At 39.3% G+C, this 18,034-nt stretch overlaps 1 protein-coding gene across 1 annotated transcript; it reads left to right on the top strand.

Moving 5' to 3' along the window:
- The first annotated feature begins 14,385 nt into the window (after nt 1–14,385).
- LOC121458153 (putative olfactory receptor 52P1) lies at nt 14,386–15,375 on the top strand. Its single transcript, XM_041667296.1, has one exon. The coding sequence runs from the start codon at nt 14,386–14,388 to the stop codon at nt 15,373–15,375; it is 990 nt and encodes a 329-aa protein (XP_041523230.1).
- The last annotated feature ends 2,659 nt before the right edge of the window (nt 15,376–18,034 follow it).

Raw genomic sequence — 18,034 nt, 5'->3', positions numbered from 1 at the left:
GTCCCTGCAATTTCTCCCTGTGCTGACATTTGAGAATGGCCAACACAAGACATGGGGCTCATGGCACATGAAACTAGGTTTCCCCCCTTTCCTTTGCTGTCTTCTTTCACCTCACCCAGCTTGGTTCTTCTTTATCCATTAGATAAATTTACAAAGAGTGACAACAAAGTTTAGTAAATGTTGCAAACTAGATGGATAATAATTTGTTACACATGAAGGGGAACTTCCTTGTACAGGGACAAAGAAAATTGTAAAGAAGTCAAATTTGCCAAACTCTTTGGGGAAGCATTCTGGATGTGGGTAGGTTGGTGAACACACATCAGAAACTTTACATGTGTTTAAGAAGTAGTGAGAAAAGAAGTGTGATCTTGCTACAACAACATGGAGGCTGGGAGGTAGGTTCACAAGTGTGTCTCTGATTGTCAGCATGCTTTCTAAATTACTTTATTGACAAACTCAGCCTCCTCCATCTTTACATTTTCTCTTTGCCTACACCACGAATTTTATGTTCTCTTAAGCATCAATTAGTTTAAGTTTCCTTTCTTTAAGAACTTCTTTCCATTAAACTTGTACTTAATAAGCACTCACAATGAGGCTGGATTTGTAAAATACTTGCCCTATCATATGTCACATTTCTTCACCATTAACTCTACTGTGAACCTTCTAATCTTTCCAAAGGGAGGCTGTGCTTTCAAGTGTTGGATGCCATTGCTGGGTGACTAGGGAAGAAGTGCCAGTTAAATAAAAACAATGAGAGCTACAGGTAGACATTTAGAGAAAGCAATCTGATCAAAAGAAATGCAGTCTTTTAAAACGAAATTAGAACTCACCTGGAAACGTCCTATTACATTCTCATCAACCGCCTTGCTCCTGCCAAGCAGAGCATTGCAATCACAAGGTCATAACATTAATGTGGTTTCCATTTTCTGAGCTGGGAAGAAAAAGCAGTCCTCCCTGTATTTCTTTCTGTAAGATGACATATAAGCTTCCTAGTTGCTAGGGGCCAAGGCTCTTTCACCATATATGGTGAAGTGTTGCAGTCTATGATTTCATCTTCAGGGAACTCTGAGCATAGTGGCAGGTCTTCAGAGACCAAGTAAAGAGGTAGACACAGAATAACCCATTAGGGAATCCCACTGGAACTTTTATTAGAAGGCTAGCATGTCTTGGAAAGTCTCCAGAGTGAAGGGAACTGTCTTGACCATTCCCAGTTTCCATGTAGTGGAGTATTTATTGTTTATCACTTTTCTGAAGATAGGAACAACTAGCTACTCAGGTTCCTTGTCACAGATGTCATGGTGCAGGTGTGGTTTTACATCTTCTATGGAAAGTAAACTCAGAGACACCTTGAGAATGAACTTGGTCCCTTCCAGCTGCAGGGGTCCTGAAGGACTGCACCACTTTCTCTCTGCTCAGGGCATTTTCACTTTCTCATATTCTCACTTTAGCCAGTTGTTTTGCATATTCTCAGAAGCCCCTGAATGAAGCTAAGTGCAAATACCTGATTCAGGAGGTACCCCCAACCAAGTTTTGCATAGGGCTTGGGAAACCCTCAAACAAGATTCACACAGGGGGGGAAACAGAAACAAAGGGTATCTGCTAAACAAAAGGTGAATTGAGGCAAGGTGATGACACTCAAGAGCTAGGCCAGGAATAGCCCAGCGGGGGTTAGAGCTAGGTGCCTACTCTCTGGAGCCAGGCTAGGAAGAATTCTTCCACAGTTCATTTTATAATCTGGAGTTTTTAATTCAACTTTCTTCCTCTTTTGATTTTAACTAAGTAGTATTGTTTTTCATTTTTGCATAGTAAAGAGTTGCCTGCAGTTCTTTCTGGAAATCTAAATAGTATTGAGGGTTTTTTTTTTTTTTAAAAAAAAGAAAACAAACTATCTTTTTCAGTATATGTACCAGGTTCCCACTCCCTCTCCTCCTCCCATTCCCTCCACTTACCTTCACCTCCATCCACTCTTCAGAGAGGGTAAGGCACATTGCTTTGGGAAAGGTTCAAGGCCCTCCCTACTATATCTAGGCTGAGCAAGGTATCAATCCAAAGAGAACAGGTTCCCAAAAAGCCAGTATAAGCAGTAGGGATAAATCTTGGTGCCACTGCAGTGGCCCCTCAATCTGCCCCAGCTACGCAACTGTCATCCACATTCAGAGGGACTAGTTTGGTCCTATGCTTGTCTAGCTGGAGTTGGTGAGCTCCCATTAGCTCAGGTAAACTGTTTAAGTGGGTCTACCCATAATGGTCTTGACCTCTTTGCTCATATTCTCATTTCTCCCATTCTTCGACTGGACTTTGGGAGCTCAGTTGATTCCTATTTTTTTCTGAGAAAATGCCATACTGATTTTCAGAGTGGTTGTACAAGTTTGCATTTCTACCAGCAATTCTCCTTACTTGATATCCTCTCCAGCATAAGCTATCATTGGTGTTTTTGATCTTAGCCATTCAGACTGGTGTAAGATGGTATCTCAGAGTTGTTTTGATCTACATTTTCCTGATGGCTAAGGATATTGAACATTTCCTTAATTGTCTTTCTACTATTTGAGATTCTTCTGTGGAGAATTCTCTATTTAGTTCTGTACCCCATTTTTTAATTGGGTTATTTGGAGTTTTGATGTCTAATTTCTTGAGTTCTTTATATATTTTGGAAATCACTCCTTTGTCTTATGTGGGGTTGGTGAATGTTATGCTCAGATTTAGGAAGTGCCCCCAAAACCAACAAGGAGACCTAGTCCTGTATGTAAAAGCAAAGAGATTTTATTCTTACACAAGTTTGCAAACTCAGTCTCTCTGTGTGTCCAGTGTATTGGAATAATCAGAGAGCCCTGAGCTCAGTTAGAGTTGGGTTTTTATACTAGTAACAGTGCGGGTGAGAAATTTCTAAGGTTCAAAACCCCTAATTGGCTGACATTTGTCTAGGGGTATCTTGGTAAGTGTGTGTTGGAAGGTAATCCTATCTACAATGGTTGGAACATTAGGATTTTTCTTTGGATGGTCTGTTCTTAGGTGGCACCTGGGTAATCTCAGTTTGTGGTCCTTCCAACCAGGTATTGCTTCAGGGTAAACTACTGAGACTCAGGCCTCCATTAAACTTATTGTGGCTGAGTCCTACAATGTCAGGTGATAATGGTTGGAAGAACTTCCTTTGGGTGGTCTGTTTCTATTAAGCTTATCATGGCTGGCTCCTACAGTGAAGATCTTTTCCCATTCAGTAGGCTGCCTTTTAGTCTTACTGTGTCCTTTGCTTTACAAAAGCATTTCTGTTTCAGGAGTTCTCATTTATTTATTGTTGTTCACAGTGTCTGTGCTACTGGGATTATATTTAGGAAGTGGTCTCCTGTACTCATGCATTGAAGGCTACTTCCCACTTTCCCTTCTATCAGGTTCAGCGTGGTTGGATTTATATTCAGGTCGTTAATCTATCTGGACTTGAGTTTTGTGCATAGCAATAGATATGGATCTATTTTCATTCTTCTACATGTTGACATCCAGTTATGCCAGCACCATTTGTTGAAGATGCTTTCTTTTTTTCCATTGTATAATTTTAGCTTCTTTGTCAAAATATCAGGCATTCACAGGTGTGTGGATTAATATCCAGATGTTTGATTTGATTCTATTGATCAGCCTCTCTGAATACCAAGTTGTTTTCATTACTGTAGCTCTGTAATAAAGCTTGATGTCAGGGATGGTGATGCCTCCATAAGTTCCTTTGTTGTATAGGATTGTTTGACTAACCTGGATATTTTGTTTTTGCCAAATTGATGGAGGAAGGTCATTGGTTAAATAAAAAGAAACTGCTTGGCCCTCATTGGTTAGAAGATAGGTGGGAGGAGTAAACAGAACAGAACGCTGGGAGGAAGAGGAAGTGAGCTCAGACTCAACAGCTCTCCTCTCGGGAGCAGATGCCTCAGTGAGATGCCATGCTCCAGCTCCCAGGCAGACGCACGCGATGAAGCTCCGACCCAGGATGGACATAGGCTAGAATCTTCCCGGTAAGCGCACCTAGGGGCGCTACACAGATGATTAGAAATGGGCTAAATTAATATGTGAGAATTAGCCTAGAAGAGGCTAGATAGAAATGGGCCAAGCAGTGATTAAATGAATACAGTTTGTGTGTTTTTATTTCGGGCATAAGCTAGCCAGGCAGCCAGGGTGCTGGGGACGCAGCCCTGCCGCCCTATTACACCAAATTAAGTTAATTATTGTTCTTTCAAGGTCTGTGAAGAATTGTGTTGAGATTTTGATGAGAATTGCATTGAATCTATATATTGCTTTTGGTAGGATTGACATTTTTATTATGTTGATCCTGCATATCCAAGAGCTTGGGAGATCTTTCCACTTTCTGGTATCCTCTTCAATTTCTTTCTTCAAAGACTTAAAGTTCTTGTCAAATAGGTCTTTTACTTCCTTGGTTAGTGTTATTCCAAGATATTTTATGTTATTTGTGGCTCTTATGAAAGGTGATGTTTCTCTGATTTTCCGCTCAGCTTCTTTATCATTTGTGTATAGGAAGGCTACTGATTTTTTTTTTTTGAGTTGATCTTGTATTCTGCCACATCAGTGAAGGTGTTTATCAGATGTAGGAGTTCTCTAGTAGAGTTTTTGGGGTCACTTACATACACTGTCATATTATCTGCAAATAATTAAAGTCTGACTTTTTCCTTTCCAATTTGAATCCCCTTGATCTCCTTTTGTTGTATTATTGCTATTGCTAAAACGTCAAGAACTATGTTGAAGGGATATGGAGAAAGTGGACAGCCTTGTCTTGTTCCTGATTTTAGTGGAATCGCTTTGAGTTTCTCTCCATTTAATTTGATGTTATCTGTTGGCTTGCTTTCTATTGCTGCCAATAAGTATTGTTTAAATCTGGTTTTGTCAAGGAATATCTTGTTTTCTCCATCCATGGTGACTAAAAACTTTGCTGGGTATAGTAGTCTGAGCTTGCATACATGGTCTCTGAATGTCTGCAGCACATCTGCCTCGGACCTTCTGACTTTTATGTTTTCCATTGAGAAGTCGGGTGTAATTCTGATAGGTCTATCTTTATATGTTACTTGACTTTTTTCCTTTGCAGATCTTAATACTCTTTCTTTATTCTGTATGTTTTGCATTTTGATTATTATATGGCGAGGGGATGTATTTTTTTTTTTTTGATCCAGTCTATTTGGTGTTCTGTTAGTTTCTTGTATCTTCATAGGAATATCCTTCTTTAGGTTGGGAAAGCTTTTCTTTATGATTTTGTTGAATATATTTTCTGTGCTTTTGAGCTGGAGTTCTCCTTCTATACCTATTATTCTTAGGCTTGGTCTTTTCTTGGTGTCCCAGATTTCCTGGATGTTTTGTCTTAAGAATTTGTTGGATTTAATGTTTTCTTTGACCAATGAATCTATTTCCTCTATAGTATCTTCAACACCTGAGATTCTTTTTTCTATCTCTTGTATTCTGTTGGTTATACTTGCCTCTGTAGTTCCAGATTTTCCATACTAGAATTCCCTTGGTTTGGGTCTTCTTTATTGACTCTATTTCATTCTTCAAGTCTTGAACTGTTTGCTTCACCTGTTTGATTGTTTTTGCTTGGGTTTCTTCTAGGTATTTATTAATTTTTTCAAACTTTTTGTTTGTCTTTCTCTCCATTTCTTTAAGGGAGTTTTTAATTTCCTTTTTAAAGGTCTCCATCATCTTCATAAAGTTACATTTAAAATCATTTTTTTTCTGCTTCTTCTGGGTTAGGATGATCCAGTCTTCCTGTTGTATGTCCACTGGCTTCTGGTGTTACCATGTTGCTTTTTAGGTAGTTGAAGGAATTCTTGCATTGTTGCCTACCTATCTTTTCCTTCAATTGATGCTGGCAATGTCTCTGTGTCTTGGTCCAATCCTTCCAGTTACTGTCTGAGTTTTTGGGAATTGTTCTTGGTCTGCTCTGTACTGTCAATATCTGTATCTCAGGGAGCCACTGAGGTTTCTCTTAGCCTCTTCTCTTGGTTTTTCTCCTTGTTCACTCCCTTGGTCCACTCTGTGCAGTCACAGTTTATGCTTTAGAGTTCCTCTTTTGATCCTCTCTCTTGGTACTCTCTCTTTGTCCTCTCAGTAGGAAACTCACCTGATGGCTGGCTAGATAAGCTGAGGCAGGTAGGGGAGGGGCCACCGGGTTTTGCCCCACTATGGAGAGCTTAGAGAGTGGATGTCCAACCGGGTGGCTGTTCATTCACCTCTTGGTCTTCTCAGCATTGTAGCAAGCTGTGTTTTAGAGTTCCATCAAGGTTATAGGAGGATAGGCGAGTTTAGGAGCAGGATGGGATGAGTAGCTTGCAGGGTCCTGTGTATGGGGGTGGGTATAGGGACTACCTACCTGCAGGAAACTCTCCTGCTGGCTGGCTAGAGAAGCTGAGACAGTTTGGGGAGGGGCCCCGGGGTTTTACCCCACTATAGAGATCCTAGAGAGTGGGGTGTCCTGCTGAGTAACTGGTAATTCACCTCTTGGTACTCTCTGTATTGTAGTAAGCTGTGTTTCAGAGTTCCACCAAGGTTGCAGGATAGGTGAGTTTGGGGATGGAATGGGACTAGTTGTATTGAGAAAATTTGCTCTTTCTCACTACTTTGTATTTTACTAGTGGGCAATGATTGCTCAGTCTTCTGCTCAAATACAGAATTGCCTTAAGGAATTCCAAATTATGAAATTGTACATATAATCACTTAGTAGACATGTATGCACAATATTCTAATTGTAACATAGCATTGAAAAAAATATTACAAAAGTTGCATGTATAATCCATATAATATACATATAAACATGCATATGTATGATGATACATGTAATATATATATAATAAAAACATGCATTTTTGCAATGCTCAGGCACAGAAAGGATAGAATTATAGGAAAGAAGTTAGATACCAAACATAGACAAAGGTGTATGTTGTAGACAATTTTAGAAAAATATCAACATTTCAACCATTTTTGGTAAATTTCTACACAAATTAAGGAAGAAACAGTCATCAGTTTTTAAGCAGATTCATATAGAAACATCATGATCTTTTAAAAATTATTATTTGAAAATTTCATACACATATATAAATAAAGCATTTTGATCATATCTGCTCTACACTCTACCTCTGAAATGCTCCTTTAATATATCTCCTCCCGATGTCAAGTTCTTTTTCATGTTTTAGAAATTTCAGGTCAATAAAACCAAGCAAGCATGTTCATGTAGTTTTGATCTGGGTGTGAGTGATTAATACTGAGCATTGGGATCTTTGAAGAAATGACTCAGGAGACACTTTAGGTGGTTGGTGAGCCTAAGCATCTAGTCTGAGAGGAACAAGCTCCAGGAATTGACTCTTCAGCTTTGTGTGAACGTATCTGGAGCTAATATGAAACCAGTTCAAATCCAGAGGACACCTTCTGACAACGTTCCTTATCTACAGAGCTGTCCAGCATAGCCTATTCTAGAGTCAACCTGGCTATCTAGGACTGAAACAAAACACGAGTTGTTACAGACTGACATTGCACTAATAACAGAAAGCAACACAACTTTCTTATCTTACTGTTCTAGTGGAGAGAAGTGAAGAGTGGGCCCCTACTGTAGAAGGACTGTGATTTACCACGTGAGCTATTAAGTTTTAGATACTTCATTACCCAATAGTATCATACTAAAACTATGAAGCCAAAGTTTTTCATATTTATTTAGTTTTGGCCTAAGTGCTAAATAAGAGATTTTTGCTTACATGAATAATTCTTAGTGGGCATAGGGCAGTTTCTCATGCAGAATTTTATACAACCGCTTCTGCCTAGTAAATGTCAGGGTGGGAACATTCTTTTCGTTTGAATGATATGTGATAGCATATCATTCTCTGCATAGATTTTTTCTTAATCTTTCATTATTGAAGCTACTAATTTTGTCTTTCTTTAATATATATAGAAAAATAGGTTGATTCAACCATGCAAACTTTGCCACTCCATAAGGTGGAATCCACACCCACCACTTGCTTAGATAACCAAGAAGCTGAGACTAGATAGCCCAGAGATCTAGGACAAAACCAAATCCTACTTGTCTTGAAAAAGGAAGTGACACATGATTCCTAATGATATTTTTCTATTCTCATAGATAAATGCCTTATTCAACCATCTTTAGAGAAGCTTCCAACTGCAACAGATGGGAACAAAACCAAAGATCTACAGCCAGACAGCTAGTTTTTTAGACATGTATCTCTTTTCCCAAGGAAAGTCCAAACTTCCTTTCAAGTTCTTTTTCTGACCATTCAGGACTAACTGTCCAGCCCCTAATCTAAAGTCATCATCTGATTAGGATGTTCTAGTATATCTATGGAGCCCCATTTGCAAAGTACCAATGTTGGTATTTTAAGAATTAAAAATTGCTTGTGTGTGAATGTTACCTCCCTCCATTTCACTTTCACAAGAGGCTATCTCTACTACTTTTGTATGAAATCACATTAGAAAAATAACTCAAACAATTCAGTCCAGCCTTGTCAAATTAACCTGCCACAGAGATGCTATTTCCGTAAAAGAGCCCCAGAACTTTGTAGACCTTGAGACCTTAGCACAAGTGAATCCATGATGGAAGTACCATCAGGCCATAAAACTCAGCATGAAGACAGTGCCACCTGCCAAACTAAAAGAAAGGCCTAATCCATCAAAGTCCATAGATCTGGAAAAGTCTCTAAACATACTAACCCTGCCTTTTGGTTTCTGTAGTTCTGCTTCTGGTTAGCTGTTTTTGTTAACTGAAGTATGTCAATCCCTGGCATGATTTTTGTGCTTAAAAGCTCATCCTGAGAAAGGCTCAATGTGATACTGGGATCTTGAGTATCGCCCTTTGTTTTTATTATTATTTAAACCCATATCCAAACAGTCTTCCCTGGTGACTATCCTGCAACAATTTCCTCCTTGGAATATGCTATGCAGGACGTTCCCCAGAACTTTTTGAGTTGACTTGATCATGGAAATTGAGAAAAAGAGTTTCAAAGTCCACCTCTGAACACAGCTTACAATATTAGCATTTGAAAAGTTGTGGCTAAATAATCAAGAGTTCAATACCTACCTACTTGGTTATATAGAGAATTCTGAATCAACATGGTGAGATCTTACCTCAACCAACCACCTAAACTGTATGCTCTTTCTTACTTCTTTTGTTTTTATTATTGCATTATTTAATTGTTTAATTAGTAGCAATGAGATGGATTAAAGCACTTAGCTGTAGTTAGATTTGAAATTTGGGGGCAGGATGATGTCCTAAGAAATGAAAGTTTCTCATGCCTATTCTGTTCTAGAATTTTAAGATATCTCACTAAAACCGATTGTTACTCTGCTCTCTTAAACACATCCAGAGTGAAATTAACTGGCAGCTGTGGAGGAACACCCAGTCAATTGTTGTTGTCTTAAATGTTCATTGAGATAGAGTAGCAGTTAGTTACATGCCTAGCATTCCAAGTATCAAAATTAATCAGATCCTTCTTAGAAAGGGAAATTTGGAGGTCTTGCTTCTCATCTACACTGTAAAGTTTTACAGAATCAGTAACTGCCAAGGTATAGTTTAGCAATTTATTTTTTAACAAAAGGTACAGGTAGGATGGGGATGCAGTAGAATTTGTATGCGGCTGGCTTAGAATCTCTCAGTAACTGATCCCCATGTTCAGGTGACCAGAACTCAGACCTAATTATAGCTGTGGCAAAAGCTCAAGATGGCCGAGTCATTTTTGGAAGGGTAAATAACAAGAGGAGCATTTGGACAGATGAAGGGGAGGCCACCTACAGTATTTCGCAGAAAGATCTGTAATTCTACAGTCTAGGGAGCCATGATACGATGTCCTAGGATTTGCAGGAGCTGTTTCTCTGGGATTAGGATGCTAAGATTCTCATTTGTGTTCTGAAGGGGGTTTGGGATGTATAGTGGAGTAAAGTATATTTACAGTAAAGTTCTTTCAAATGTTTGTTTATATGGGGGGTGCTGGTGGCAGAAATAATTGAGTCCTGTGGAAAACTGGATTAGAGGTTTAAAGCAAAAGATCTCTCGGACAAAACATTTTACTGAGACCAGCAGTGATGCATAGGTTCCCAGAAGAACATATGTGGAGATACAGGTTTAGTGGTGTTTAATGTATTAGCCTTCTCTACCTTTCTCAATTCCTAAGATAATTCCATGTGGTGAGAACACCATTAACAAGCCACATGCTCTAGGTTTTTCAAATGAGTATAATTTCTTCCTGAGTTCTATCACCATCTTGCTGTAGCTTTCACAGGTCATATAAAGAAGAAAACAAATGGAGAGGCATCTCACAAGGCAAGCCATGAAGCAATGCTGAGCAGCAGAGGTCAGCCTGGGGACATTATAAATAGAAAACAGAAAGCACAGAGAATGGGACAGGAATAACCACAGAGCAAACAGATAGGTAAACATGTTCTAGACTCCTGGGGGAGTGGAACTGCTTTGGAAATGGAAAGAGATTAGGATCACGTGATCACTGGTAGCTTCAGTGACTCTAAAAATTCAGATGCCCTTGGTTAATAGGCATTGAAATATGAAAAACTTTAAAAGCAAAACAAAACAAAGAGATGTAAAATTGCCTAAAGAATAGACTACAGCATTGTCTTCCCTGCTTCCTCAATACATTCTGACCTGGTCAACCAGGATTGAAAACATGGTGCTTAATTTCCAAGGAAACACAGAAGCTCCCTAGATGCCAGTAAGTTTTAAACAGAGTAACCCATCAACCCCCTCCCTCCCCGGGTCCCTGAGGTCCATTTCTTCAGTATAACAGCCTCTGAGCTCTTCATTCAGGTGGCTGAGGATGTGTGGGAACAAGAAAGGCTCTTTGACTTCGTGAGCCTCTTCCAGGATGCAGCAGCACCTCTCATTCACACTCGTCCACAGGCATGTGAGTTTGGGTGGGAAGGTGCTCTAGGGGGATTAGCTATCCTTTGAGGGAAGTCTATCCATGCAACTGGTTATGAGAATTTTGCTTCAAAGCAGAGGAAATGAGGAATTTCCTGAAAAATCATCTGGGTATACTCTGATTTGAAGTTTTAATTAGCAGCTTTCTTTAGCAGTTCCAGTTTGCTGGTAGGCTGAGTCCTTGAAACTAGCACAATGGGGCTCAGGACAATAAAGAAAGAAGGAAGTTGCATGCTAACAAGATCTGCAAATGGGAAGCACTGTGAAGACAGATTAAGAAATTTATTCATTGTGATATTTTGGAAATTACTAAATAGAAAACGAATTAATTCTTAAGGGAAATTTGTGTTAGGTAGCTGTTGCAGAGATCAACAACAAGAAGTTGGGTAGAGGAAATCAGCCTAACTTTGGTGATTCATGATCTTGAGTCTCCCTCCCCCCAAACACACACACACATACATACATACTTGAATTCTCACAATTGACAGAGGCAGCTCAAATGTAGCTGTGCTCTCATGAAGACAGACTAGCAGAGTTTGGTATACAGCATAGTTTTGTTAGAAGTTCTATCGCTCTGGAGGCATTGTGTATAACTCCACAGTGAGACTTGGAATAGTGACTGGTAAAGGGAGAAGTTCTGCTGGGAAAGGGAGAACAATGGCAAAGGTTCAGCAGTTCCGCTAAGTGTTTTGTGCCGGTGATGTGTGAAATTGCAGACGTGGGGGTATGTAGAATGATGATCGTGGAACTGGACAGAGGATGAGAATGTGTGACCCTGTGAGGGGCTAGCAAGAATAGAGTTTGGAGTTCTTTAAAAATGAAAAGATTTCAGGGCCTCTAAGCAATGCTCAGTTATGTTAAGTTAGGATGTTTAGTTAAACGATGTGTGATAATCTTTACTTTCTGCAGCGTTAACAGGAAATCAAGTCCTAAAACATAGAGCCAGAGACCTACTGAGCTAAGAATAACCAGGCTACGCATACTGGATGTGGGTGAGTGCCTCTGAGAGAAGGCTGAAAATTAAGAATGTGTGATGTGTGGTGTAGACTCAGTTGGCAGAAATATAGTGAGCAGGATCTCTGGACTTCTGCAGTCTGACTCTAGGTCCATGATTTGTGCCAAGTAGAGACCTACATTAGCTCAGGAAGCAAGTCTGGTTCCCATATACTATAGCTGAGTGCCTCCAGTTTTGTCCAAAGTCAGGAAACTGATTTCCAAAATCCTAATCAGACATTAAAGGACATACAGGAAAATCTGTAAAAGGTATTTGTTCATGAATGTTTGCCTGATATTAGGACATATTATACTGAGTATAGTAAACAGCATTTATTAAACAATTTATATGGGCCACAGAGTTCAGTAAGTAGTTTTATTTTAATTACTATTTCTAGTTTATCCTTCAGGAAATTATAGGGATCCAAAGAAAAATGCAAATGCCACTAATGAGAGGTGAACACGAAGGTTTATTCCCAGTAGACGCTAACACTACTTACTGCATGAGATGTTCTATATACTCTCGCTTGACAATAAACAAGTAGATGTCTAGAAAATGCAAATCACATCAATAAAAGCCATATATTTGATCATGTCCCCAAACATCTTCTTGATGTGCATCTCCTTAGAGAACACAAACACCTGGCTCACAGGAACTGGACACAAAGATCTTTGTTTGCCTTGTCTGCAAGGCAAGATCTCAAACACCAGTGTATGTGGTTTTTTTTTTAGAAACTCTCTGATCTAAGCCACAATGGCCTCTCTCTCCTCAAGTTATGTGCTTTACTGACATTGATCAGTGATTAGATTAACTTTATCACCACACACCAAGCTCCGTTTCTTTCGGTCATCCCCATGTCTTTGAGAAGAACAAATAAAAGCTATCAGCAGTTGATCTTGTTTACCAACATACTTGGACTTCTGGGCCCAGTTTAGTTTTTCTTTTATCTCTTTTTATTGTATCAAATAAACACCTGTGTGGTAGGCAAGCAGCTTCTGAGCACATTTTTCCCGTGACTCTGACCAAGTAGCTAGTTGGTCCATTAAAAATCAGGAATGTTTACACATCTCTTTCAATGTGTATTCAGAGTGAGAGAGTTGTGGCAAAGAAGCGGTTCCCTCCCGATGAGTTGTCTTCAACCACCTATACATCCTGGTCCTTTTGTACTGAATTTTATGTCATCTCCAGCATCTAGAATAGGTCAGTTATATATTATCTTGCACATTGTGGTTGAATAAGTACACTTAGACTGCTAGACAGTGAGCCTCTTGTTCCTATTTTGAAAACCCAGGCAAAATGGTTGTCCCAGAGATGAGTTGTTACTGTCTAGGTACAAACTGAGGTAATCTTAGAAAACCTCTTCTCACCGCTATGGAAGAATGAGTAGTGTTTGATGTCGTTTTGTATTTTAGATGATCATGTAGTACAGATAGAGTGACAATAGAGGGCTGATGGGGGGGATGTAGGTGAAATTTTCCTTTCAGAAATACTTTGAAAGAGAGTTAACCTAACTGTGTAAAAAGGAGGTAAAGCATCTTATGGTGTTTCTGATGAGAATGGAGCAGCTAAGTGTTTAAGTTTCTGTGAACATTTACAGTAACTGTGAGTTAAAGATAGTCACCAAGAAAATCAGTCAAAAGACCCAGAGTCTTTGACTATTTAGCCTAAGCTAAGATAGGGACAGTTACGTGGCCCTTTGTCTTATTATTCTGTTCATTTACATTTCATTGGAAATTACTAAAATTAAATAGGCAATGTAAATGTGATTGAGTATACACAAAATACAAATATCAGTATGTGTGTGCCAACAAAAATAAATATGTACTTGTACAAAAAATGATCATGGATTAATGGAGAGTGGAAGCTACTGTAGGTGCAACTTGAAAACTAATTACTAAGACCAGATCTCCAATCAGAAAGTGTTTTAGCTTAGAAATAAAAAAAAAAATGATGTCATGGAGAGTGGAAACTACTGTAGGTGCAACTTGAAAACTATTTACTAAGACCAGATCTCCAATCAAAAAGTGTTTTAACTTAGTTATGAAAAATGATGTCCAACTTGACTAGTGAACTGTGTTTTCAGGACCAGTGGCTCCAAACTAATGTTTTCCTATATTGTGTGAGTATTTAGCTACATTCCCAGACTACGGGTTGTATTCCTTTCTTTGAAGACAAGAACCATTAACTAGACTGCAATCACAGTTCATTTAAGTAATGACTTGAACACTTTCTAATATTTACTTATTTTGTTATACACTCATCTGTTATGCACTATGCAAAATATTTGCAAATATTATTACATAGAATTCTCCTAACTTTAGGAAATAAATATGATTATGGTTATGACTATCATTTTAAGAATAGTAGTTTTCCAAACATTCTATAGCTAGTGAAAGCTATTGTGATATCATTCATATGTCCATCCTATATTGTCTTTCCAGGAAATATGATATGATATGAAGATTTCTGATCAGAGATGATGTCCAGCACCATAGGCCAGACCATGGAGTCTCCTAATCACACAGACCTGGATCCTTCTATCTTCTTTCTTCTGGGCATCCCAGGTTTAGAGAAATTCCATATGTGGCTCTCACTTCCAGTGTGCTGCCTGGGCACAGCCACAATTGTGGGCAATATAACCATCTTGGTTGTTGTTGCCACAGAGCCCGCCTTGCACAAACCCGTGTACCTTTTCCTGTGCATGCTCTCTACCATTGATTTGGCTGCCTCCTTCTCCACAGTACCCAAGCTACTGGCTATTCTCTGGTGTGGAGCTGGACATATCTCTGCCTCTGCCTGCCTGGCACAGATGTTTTTCATTCACGCCTTTTGCATGATGGAGTCCACAGTGCTGTTGGCCATGGCCTTTGATCGCTACGTGGCCATCTGCCACCCACTCCGCTATTCTACCATCCTCACTGATGCCATCATTGCTCGCATTGGGGTGGTGGCTATGATGAGAGGTTCCCTGCTCATGCTTCCATGTCCCTTCCTCATTGGTCGTCTGAGCTTCTGTCAAAGCCATGTGATCCCACACACATACTGTGAGCATATGGCTGTGGTGAAGCTGGCCTGTGGAGATACCAGGCCCAACCGTGTGTATGGGCTAACAGCTGCCCTGTTGGTCATTGGAGTTGATTTATTCTGCATTGGCCTCTCCTATACCCTCATCGCACAAGCTGTTCTTCGCCTCTCATCCCAAGAAGCCAGGTCCAAGGCTCTAGGCACCTGTGGCTCCCATGTCTGTGTCATACTCATCTCTTACACACCTGCCCTCTTCTCTTTTTTTACTCATCGCTTTGGCCACCATGTCCCACTCCACATTCATATTCTTTTGGCTAATGTCTATCTGCTTTTCCCACCAGCTCTTAACCCTGTGGTATATGGAGTGAAGACTAAGGAGATCCGTGAAAGGGTTGCCAAGGTGTTTCAGTGGGGACCAGGAACTCAGCTCAAATCATCTAAGTAATTATGAAGTATAGAAAATTAAAAACATCTTTTCAAGATTAAGAAAGTCTCAGTATTTGAAACTGGAAAAATATTATAATGTTGGGATAAGTTCTTCTGAATATTTCTGTTCATTTATAATATCCATAAATCACAGAAGAGGGAAAGGTTTCTGTGTTTCTTCTCTTTGATTGAGAAAAGTGTAACATAAGAACTTTCTTCCATCTAGCTAGCAAATAGATACAGAAAAGCTTCCTCTGCCCTGGGCAGGGTCCACCTAGTTCATAAGCGCTTCTGTATAGCCATGGGGTTCACACACTTCCTGGGCCTCTCTTAGCACCCCAAGCATGAAGTTCAAATTCACAGCATCTGGAAGGATCAGGAGACAGTACAACAAAGCTACAGCTAAAGAACAACAAGGACATTATTAAGTTTTTTCACAAAACCTTCCTTTCCCCGTTAGACCCTCAAAAGGGAAAGAAAGAGGCAAATGGCCAATAAAAACAACGTGAGTGAGCAGCTGTACGAGGCTTCAACTGAGAATATTGCTTTTTTTTTTTTTTTGCTTTTGCTTTTGCTCATTATCTCGTTGTCTTATGTAGATGGGACATAAGACTCCTGGCCATTTACACATTCTCACATCCTCAGAAAGCATCAGTCTTGAGATAGAAAAACTAAGATCTCTCCTTTGAAAATTCCCATGCTTAAGAAAATAAATATTGTTAGTTTGGTACTTCAGACAGGCAGAGGAAATGGTTTGCATATATTTTAATTTAATAAAATAGCCAGTGCATTGTTTTACAAAATGATACCTTGCATATTACCAGTTTTTACTTTGCATTTCAGTACCTTAATTGAGATAACTTTAACTTATTTTAAAGAATTGTATCCAGTTCCAACTAGGCATGGTAGGACAGGCCTACAATCCCACCATTTTGGAAATGGAGGCAGTAAAATCATAAGTTCAAGACTAGTTTGCGTTCTATAGCAAGCCTCTCTCTCAGTTCTTACTCCCACCTTGAGAAGAGAAAAAGAAAAAAAAAAGTACATACAAATCAAAATATGGCACTTCTTCCACGAGTTAGGTTTTCATTATCCAAATTGACACCTTGCTCGCACCAAAGTCCCCAACCAATTCTGCAACTGCAGGACTTACTTCCTGTACTCTATCTCAGGTCTGGGATTTCCGGTACTCTGTCTCAGATCCGGGACTTTCTGCACTCTGCCTCAGGTCCGGGATTTCCTGTACTCTGTCTCAGGTCTGGGACTTCCAGGACTCTGTCTCAGGTCTGGGACTTCCTGCACTCTGCCTTAGACCCGGGACTTCCTGTACTCTGTCTCAGTTCTGGGACTTCCTGTACTCTGCCTGAGATCTGGGACTTCCCGTACTCTGTCTCAGGTTCTTGAGCTAGGGGTTTGCAACGCTTCCAAATAAACGCTTGCCAAGTGCACAGATCGGTGTTTCTACTTGCTCACAACTTCTCATTTTAATGGGTCTCTCAGCACTCTGTGTCTGTGGTTTTGTTCATTGTACGTTTAATAATGAAACGTTTTTTTAAAATTATACTCAGCTGCCTTCTACAATACCTTTCTTCATGCTTAAAATGTACACTAATTTCTGTACCATAGAATTAAATAAAATGACTCAAATAAACTACTTTAAATTCCAATCTGTAAATGAACTTTTGACATCTATAACCATTATTTCTTTCTTTCTTGATGTGTTCACTTTTTGTTACTTCCTTTAATGTTCAAGAAAGCATAAAATATGCTGGCAAAGGCTCATTCCATCATCCAATTCTATTGCTTGGGTCCACAATTTGTTTGAGTTTACTGATACTTTTTCTTCGTAGTTCATTTCCCTCTTTATCCCTTTGCCTCTGTATGTGTGCATGTGTACCACTTGTGTGTGTGTGTTTGTGTGTGTATGCATGTGTGTGCATTGATAGAGATCAAACTTAGTCTTACACTCTTTACCAAATAATTGTTTAGCTACTGAATTATATTTTTAACCTATAACTATTGTTTTTTGAAAAAGATTTTTCTTAGCACATATGAATTTTATGCAATAAGTGTCATTGTAAAAATTTCAGACAGCTATATAATGAAGTTTGATCATACTGACCTTACCCCATCACCTTTGCATTCCTTCCACTCCTGCTTCCTTCTTCCTCTAGACTATCCCATCTTCTACTTTTAGTCCTAAAAAGAAATTTCTTTTTGGTGGCCCAATTAGTGTAACTAGGATTGCTCACAGAACTGTGAGTGAGGGGTTATTTGTCAGAGTATGGGCAATGTACTAGCAGTTATACCACTTAAGCAATGCCTTTACAATTCCCTCAGTGATTAAATTCTCATAGATGCGGAGAGCAATGGTATGGCCACTTGAACCCCTCACTCCTAACAACAAGGTGGTGTCTTGAGAGCTTCTTCCTATTTTATGATGGAAGGTTGAAAGGCTCAATCTTGTATAGTTCATCATAGTCAATAGGAGCTCCAGATACAAGGCAAATCCTGAATAAAAGACAGTGTTCTATATTTCACCTTTTCTTCATCTTACATTCTTTCTGACACTTTTTCTGAGATGTTATCTAAACCATGGAAGGAATCAGATAGATGCTATGTTCACGGTTGAGCATTCAAAGTCAATTATTCTCAACATCTTGACTAATTATGAACCT

This window comes from Microtus oregoni, unplaced genomic scaffold (genome assembly GCF_018167655.1).
Source record: "Microtus oregoni isolate MIOR12 unplaced genomic scaffold, Mior012 000016F_ref0000370, whole genome shotgun sequence".
In the NCBI taxonomy this organism is placed as follows: domain Eukaryota; kingdom Metazoa; phylum Chordata; class Mammalia; order Rodentia; family Cricetidae; genus Microtus; species Microtus oregoni.
This window is presented reverse-complemented; position numbering and strand designations above follow the sequence as displayed.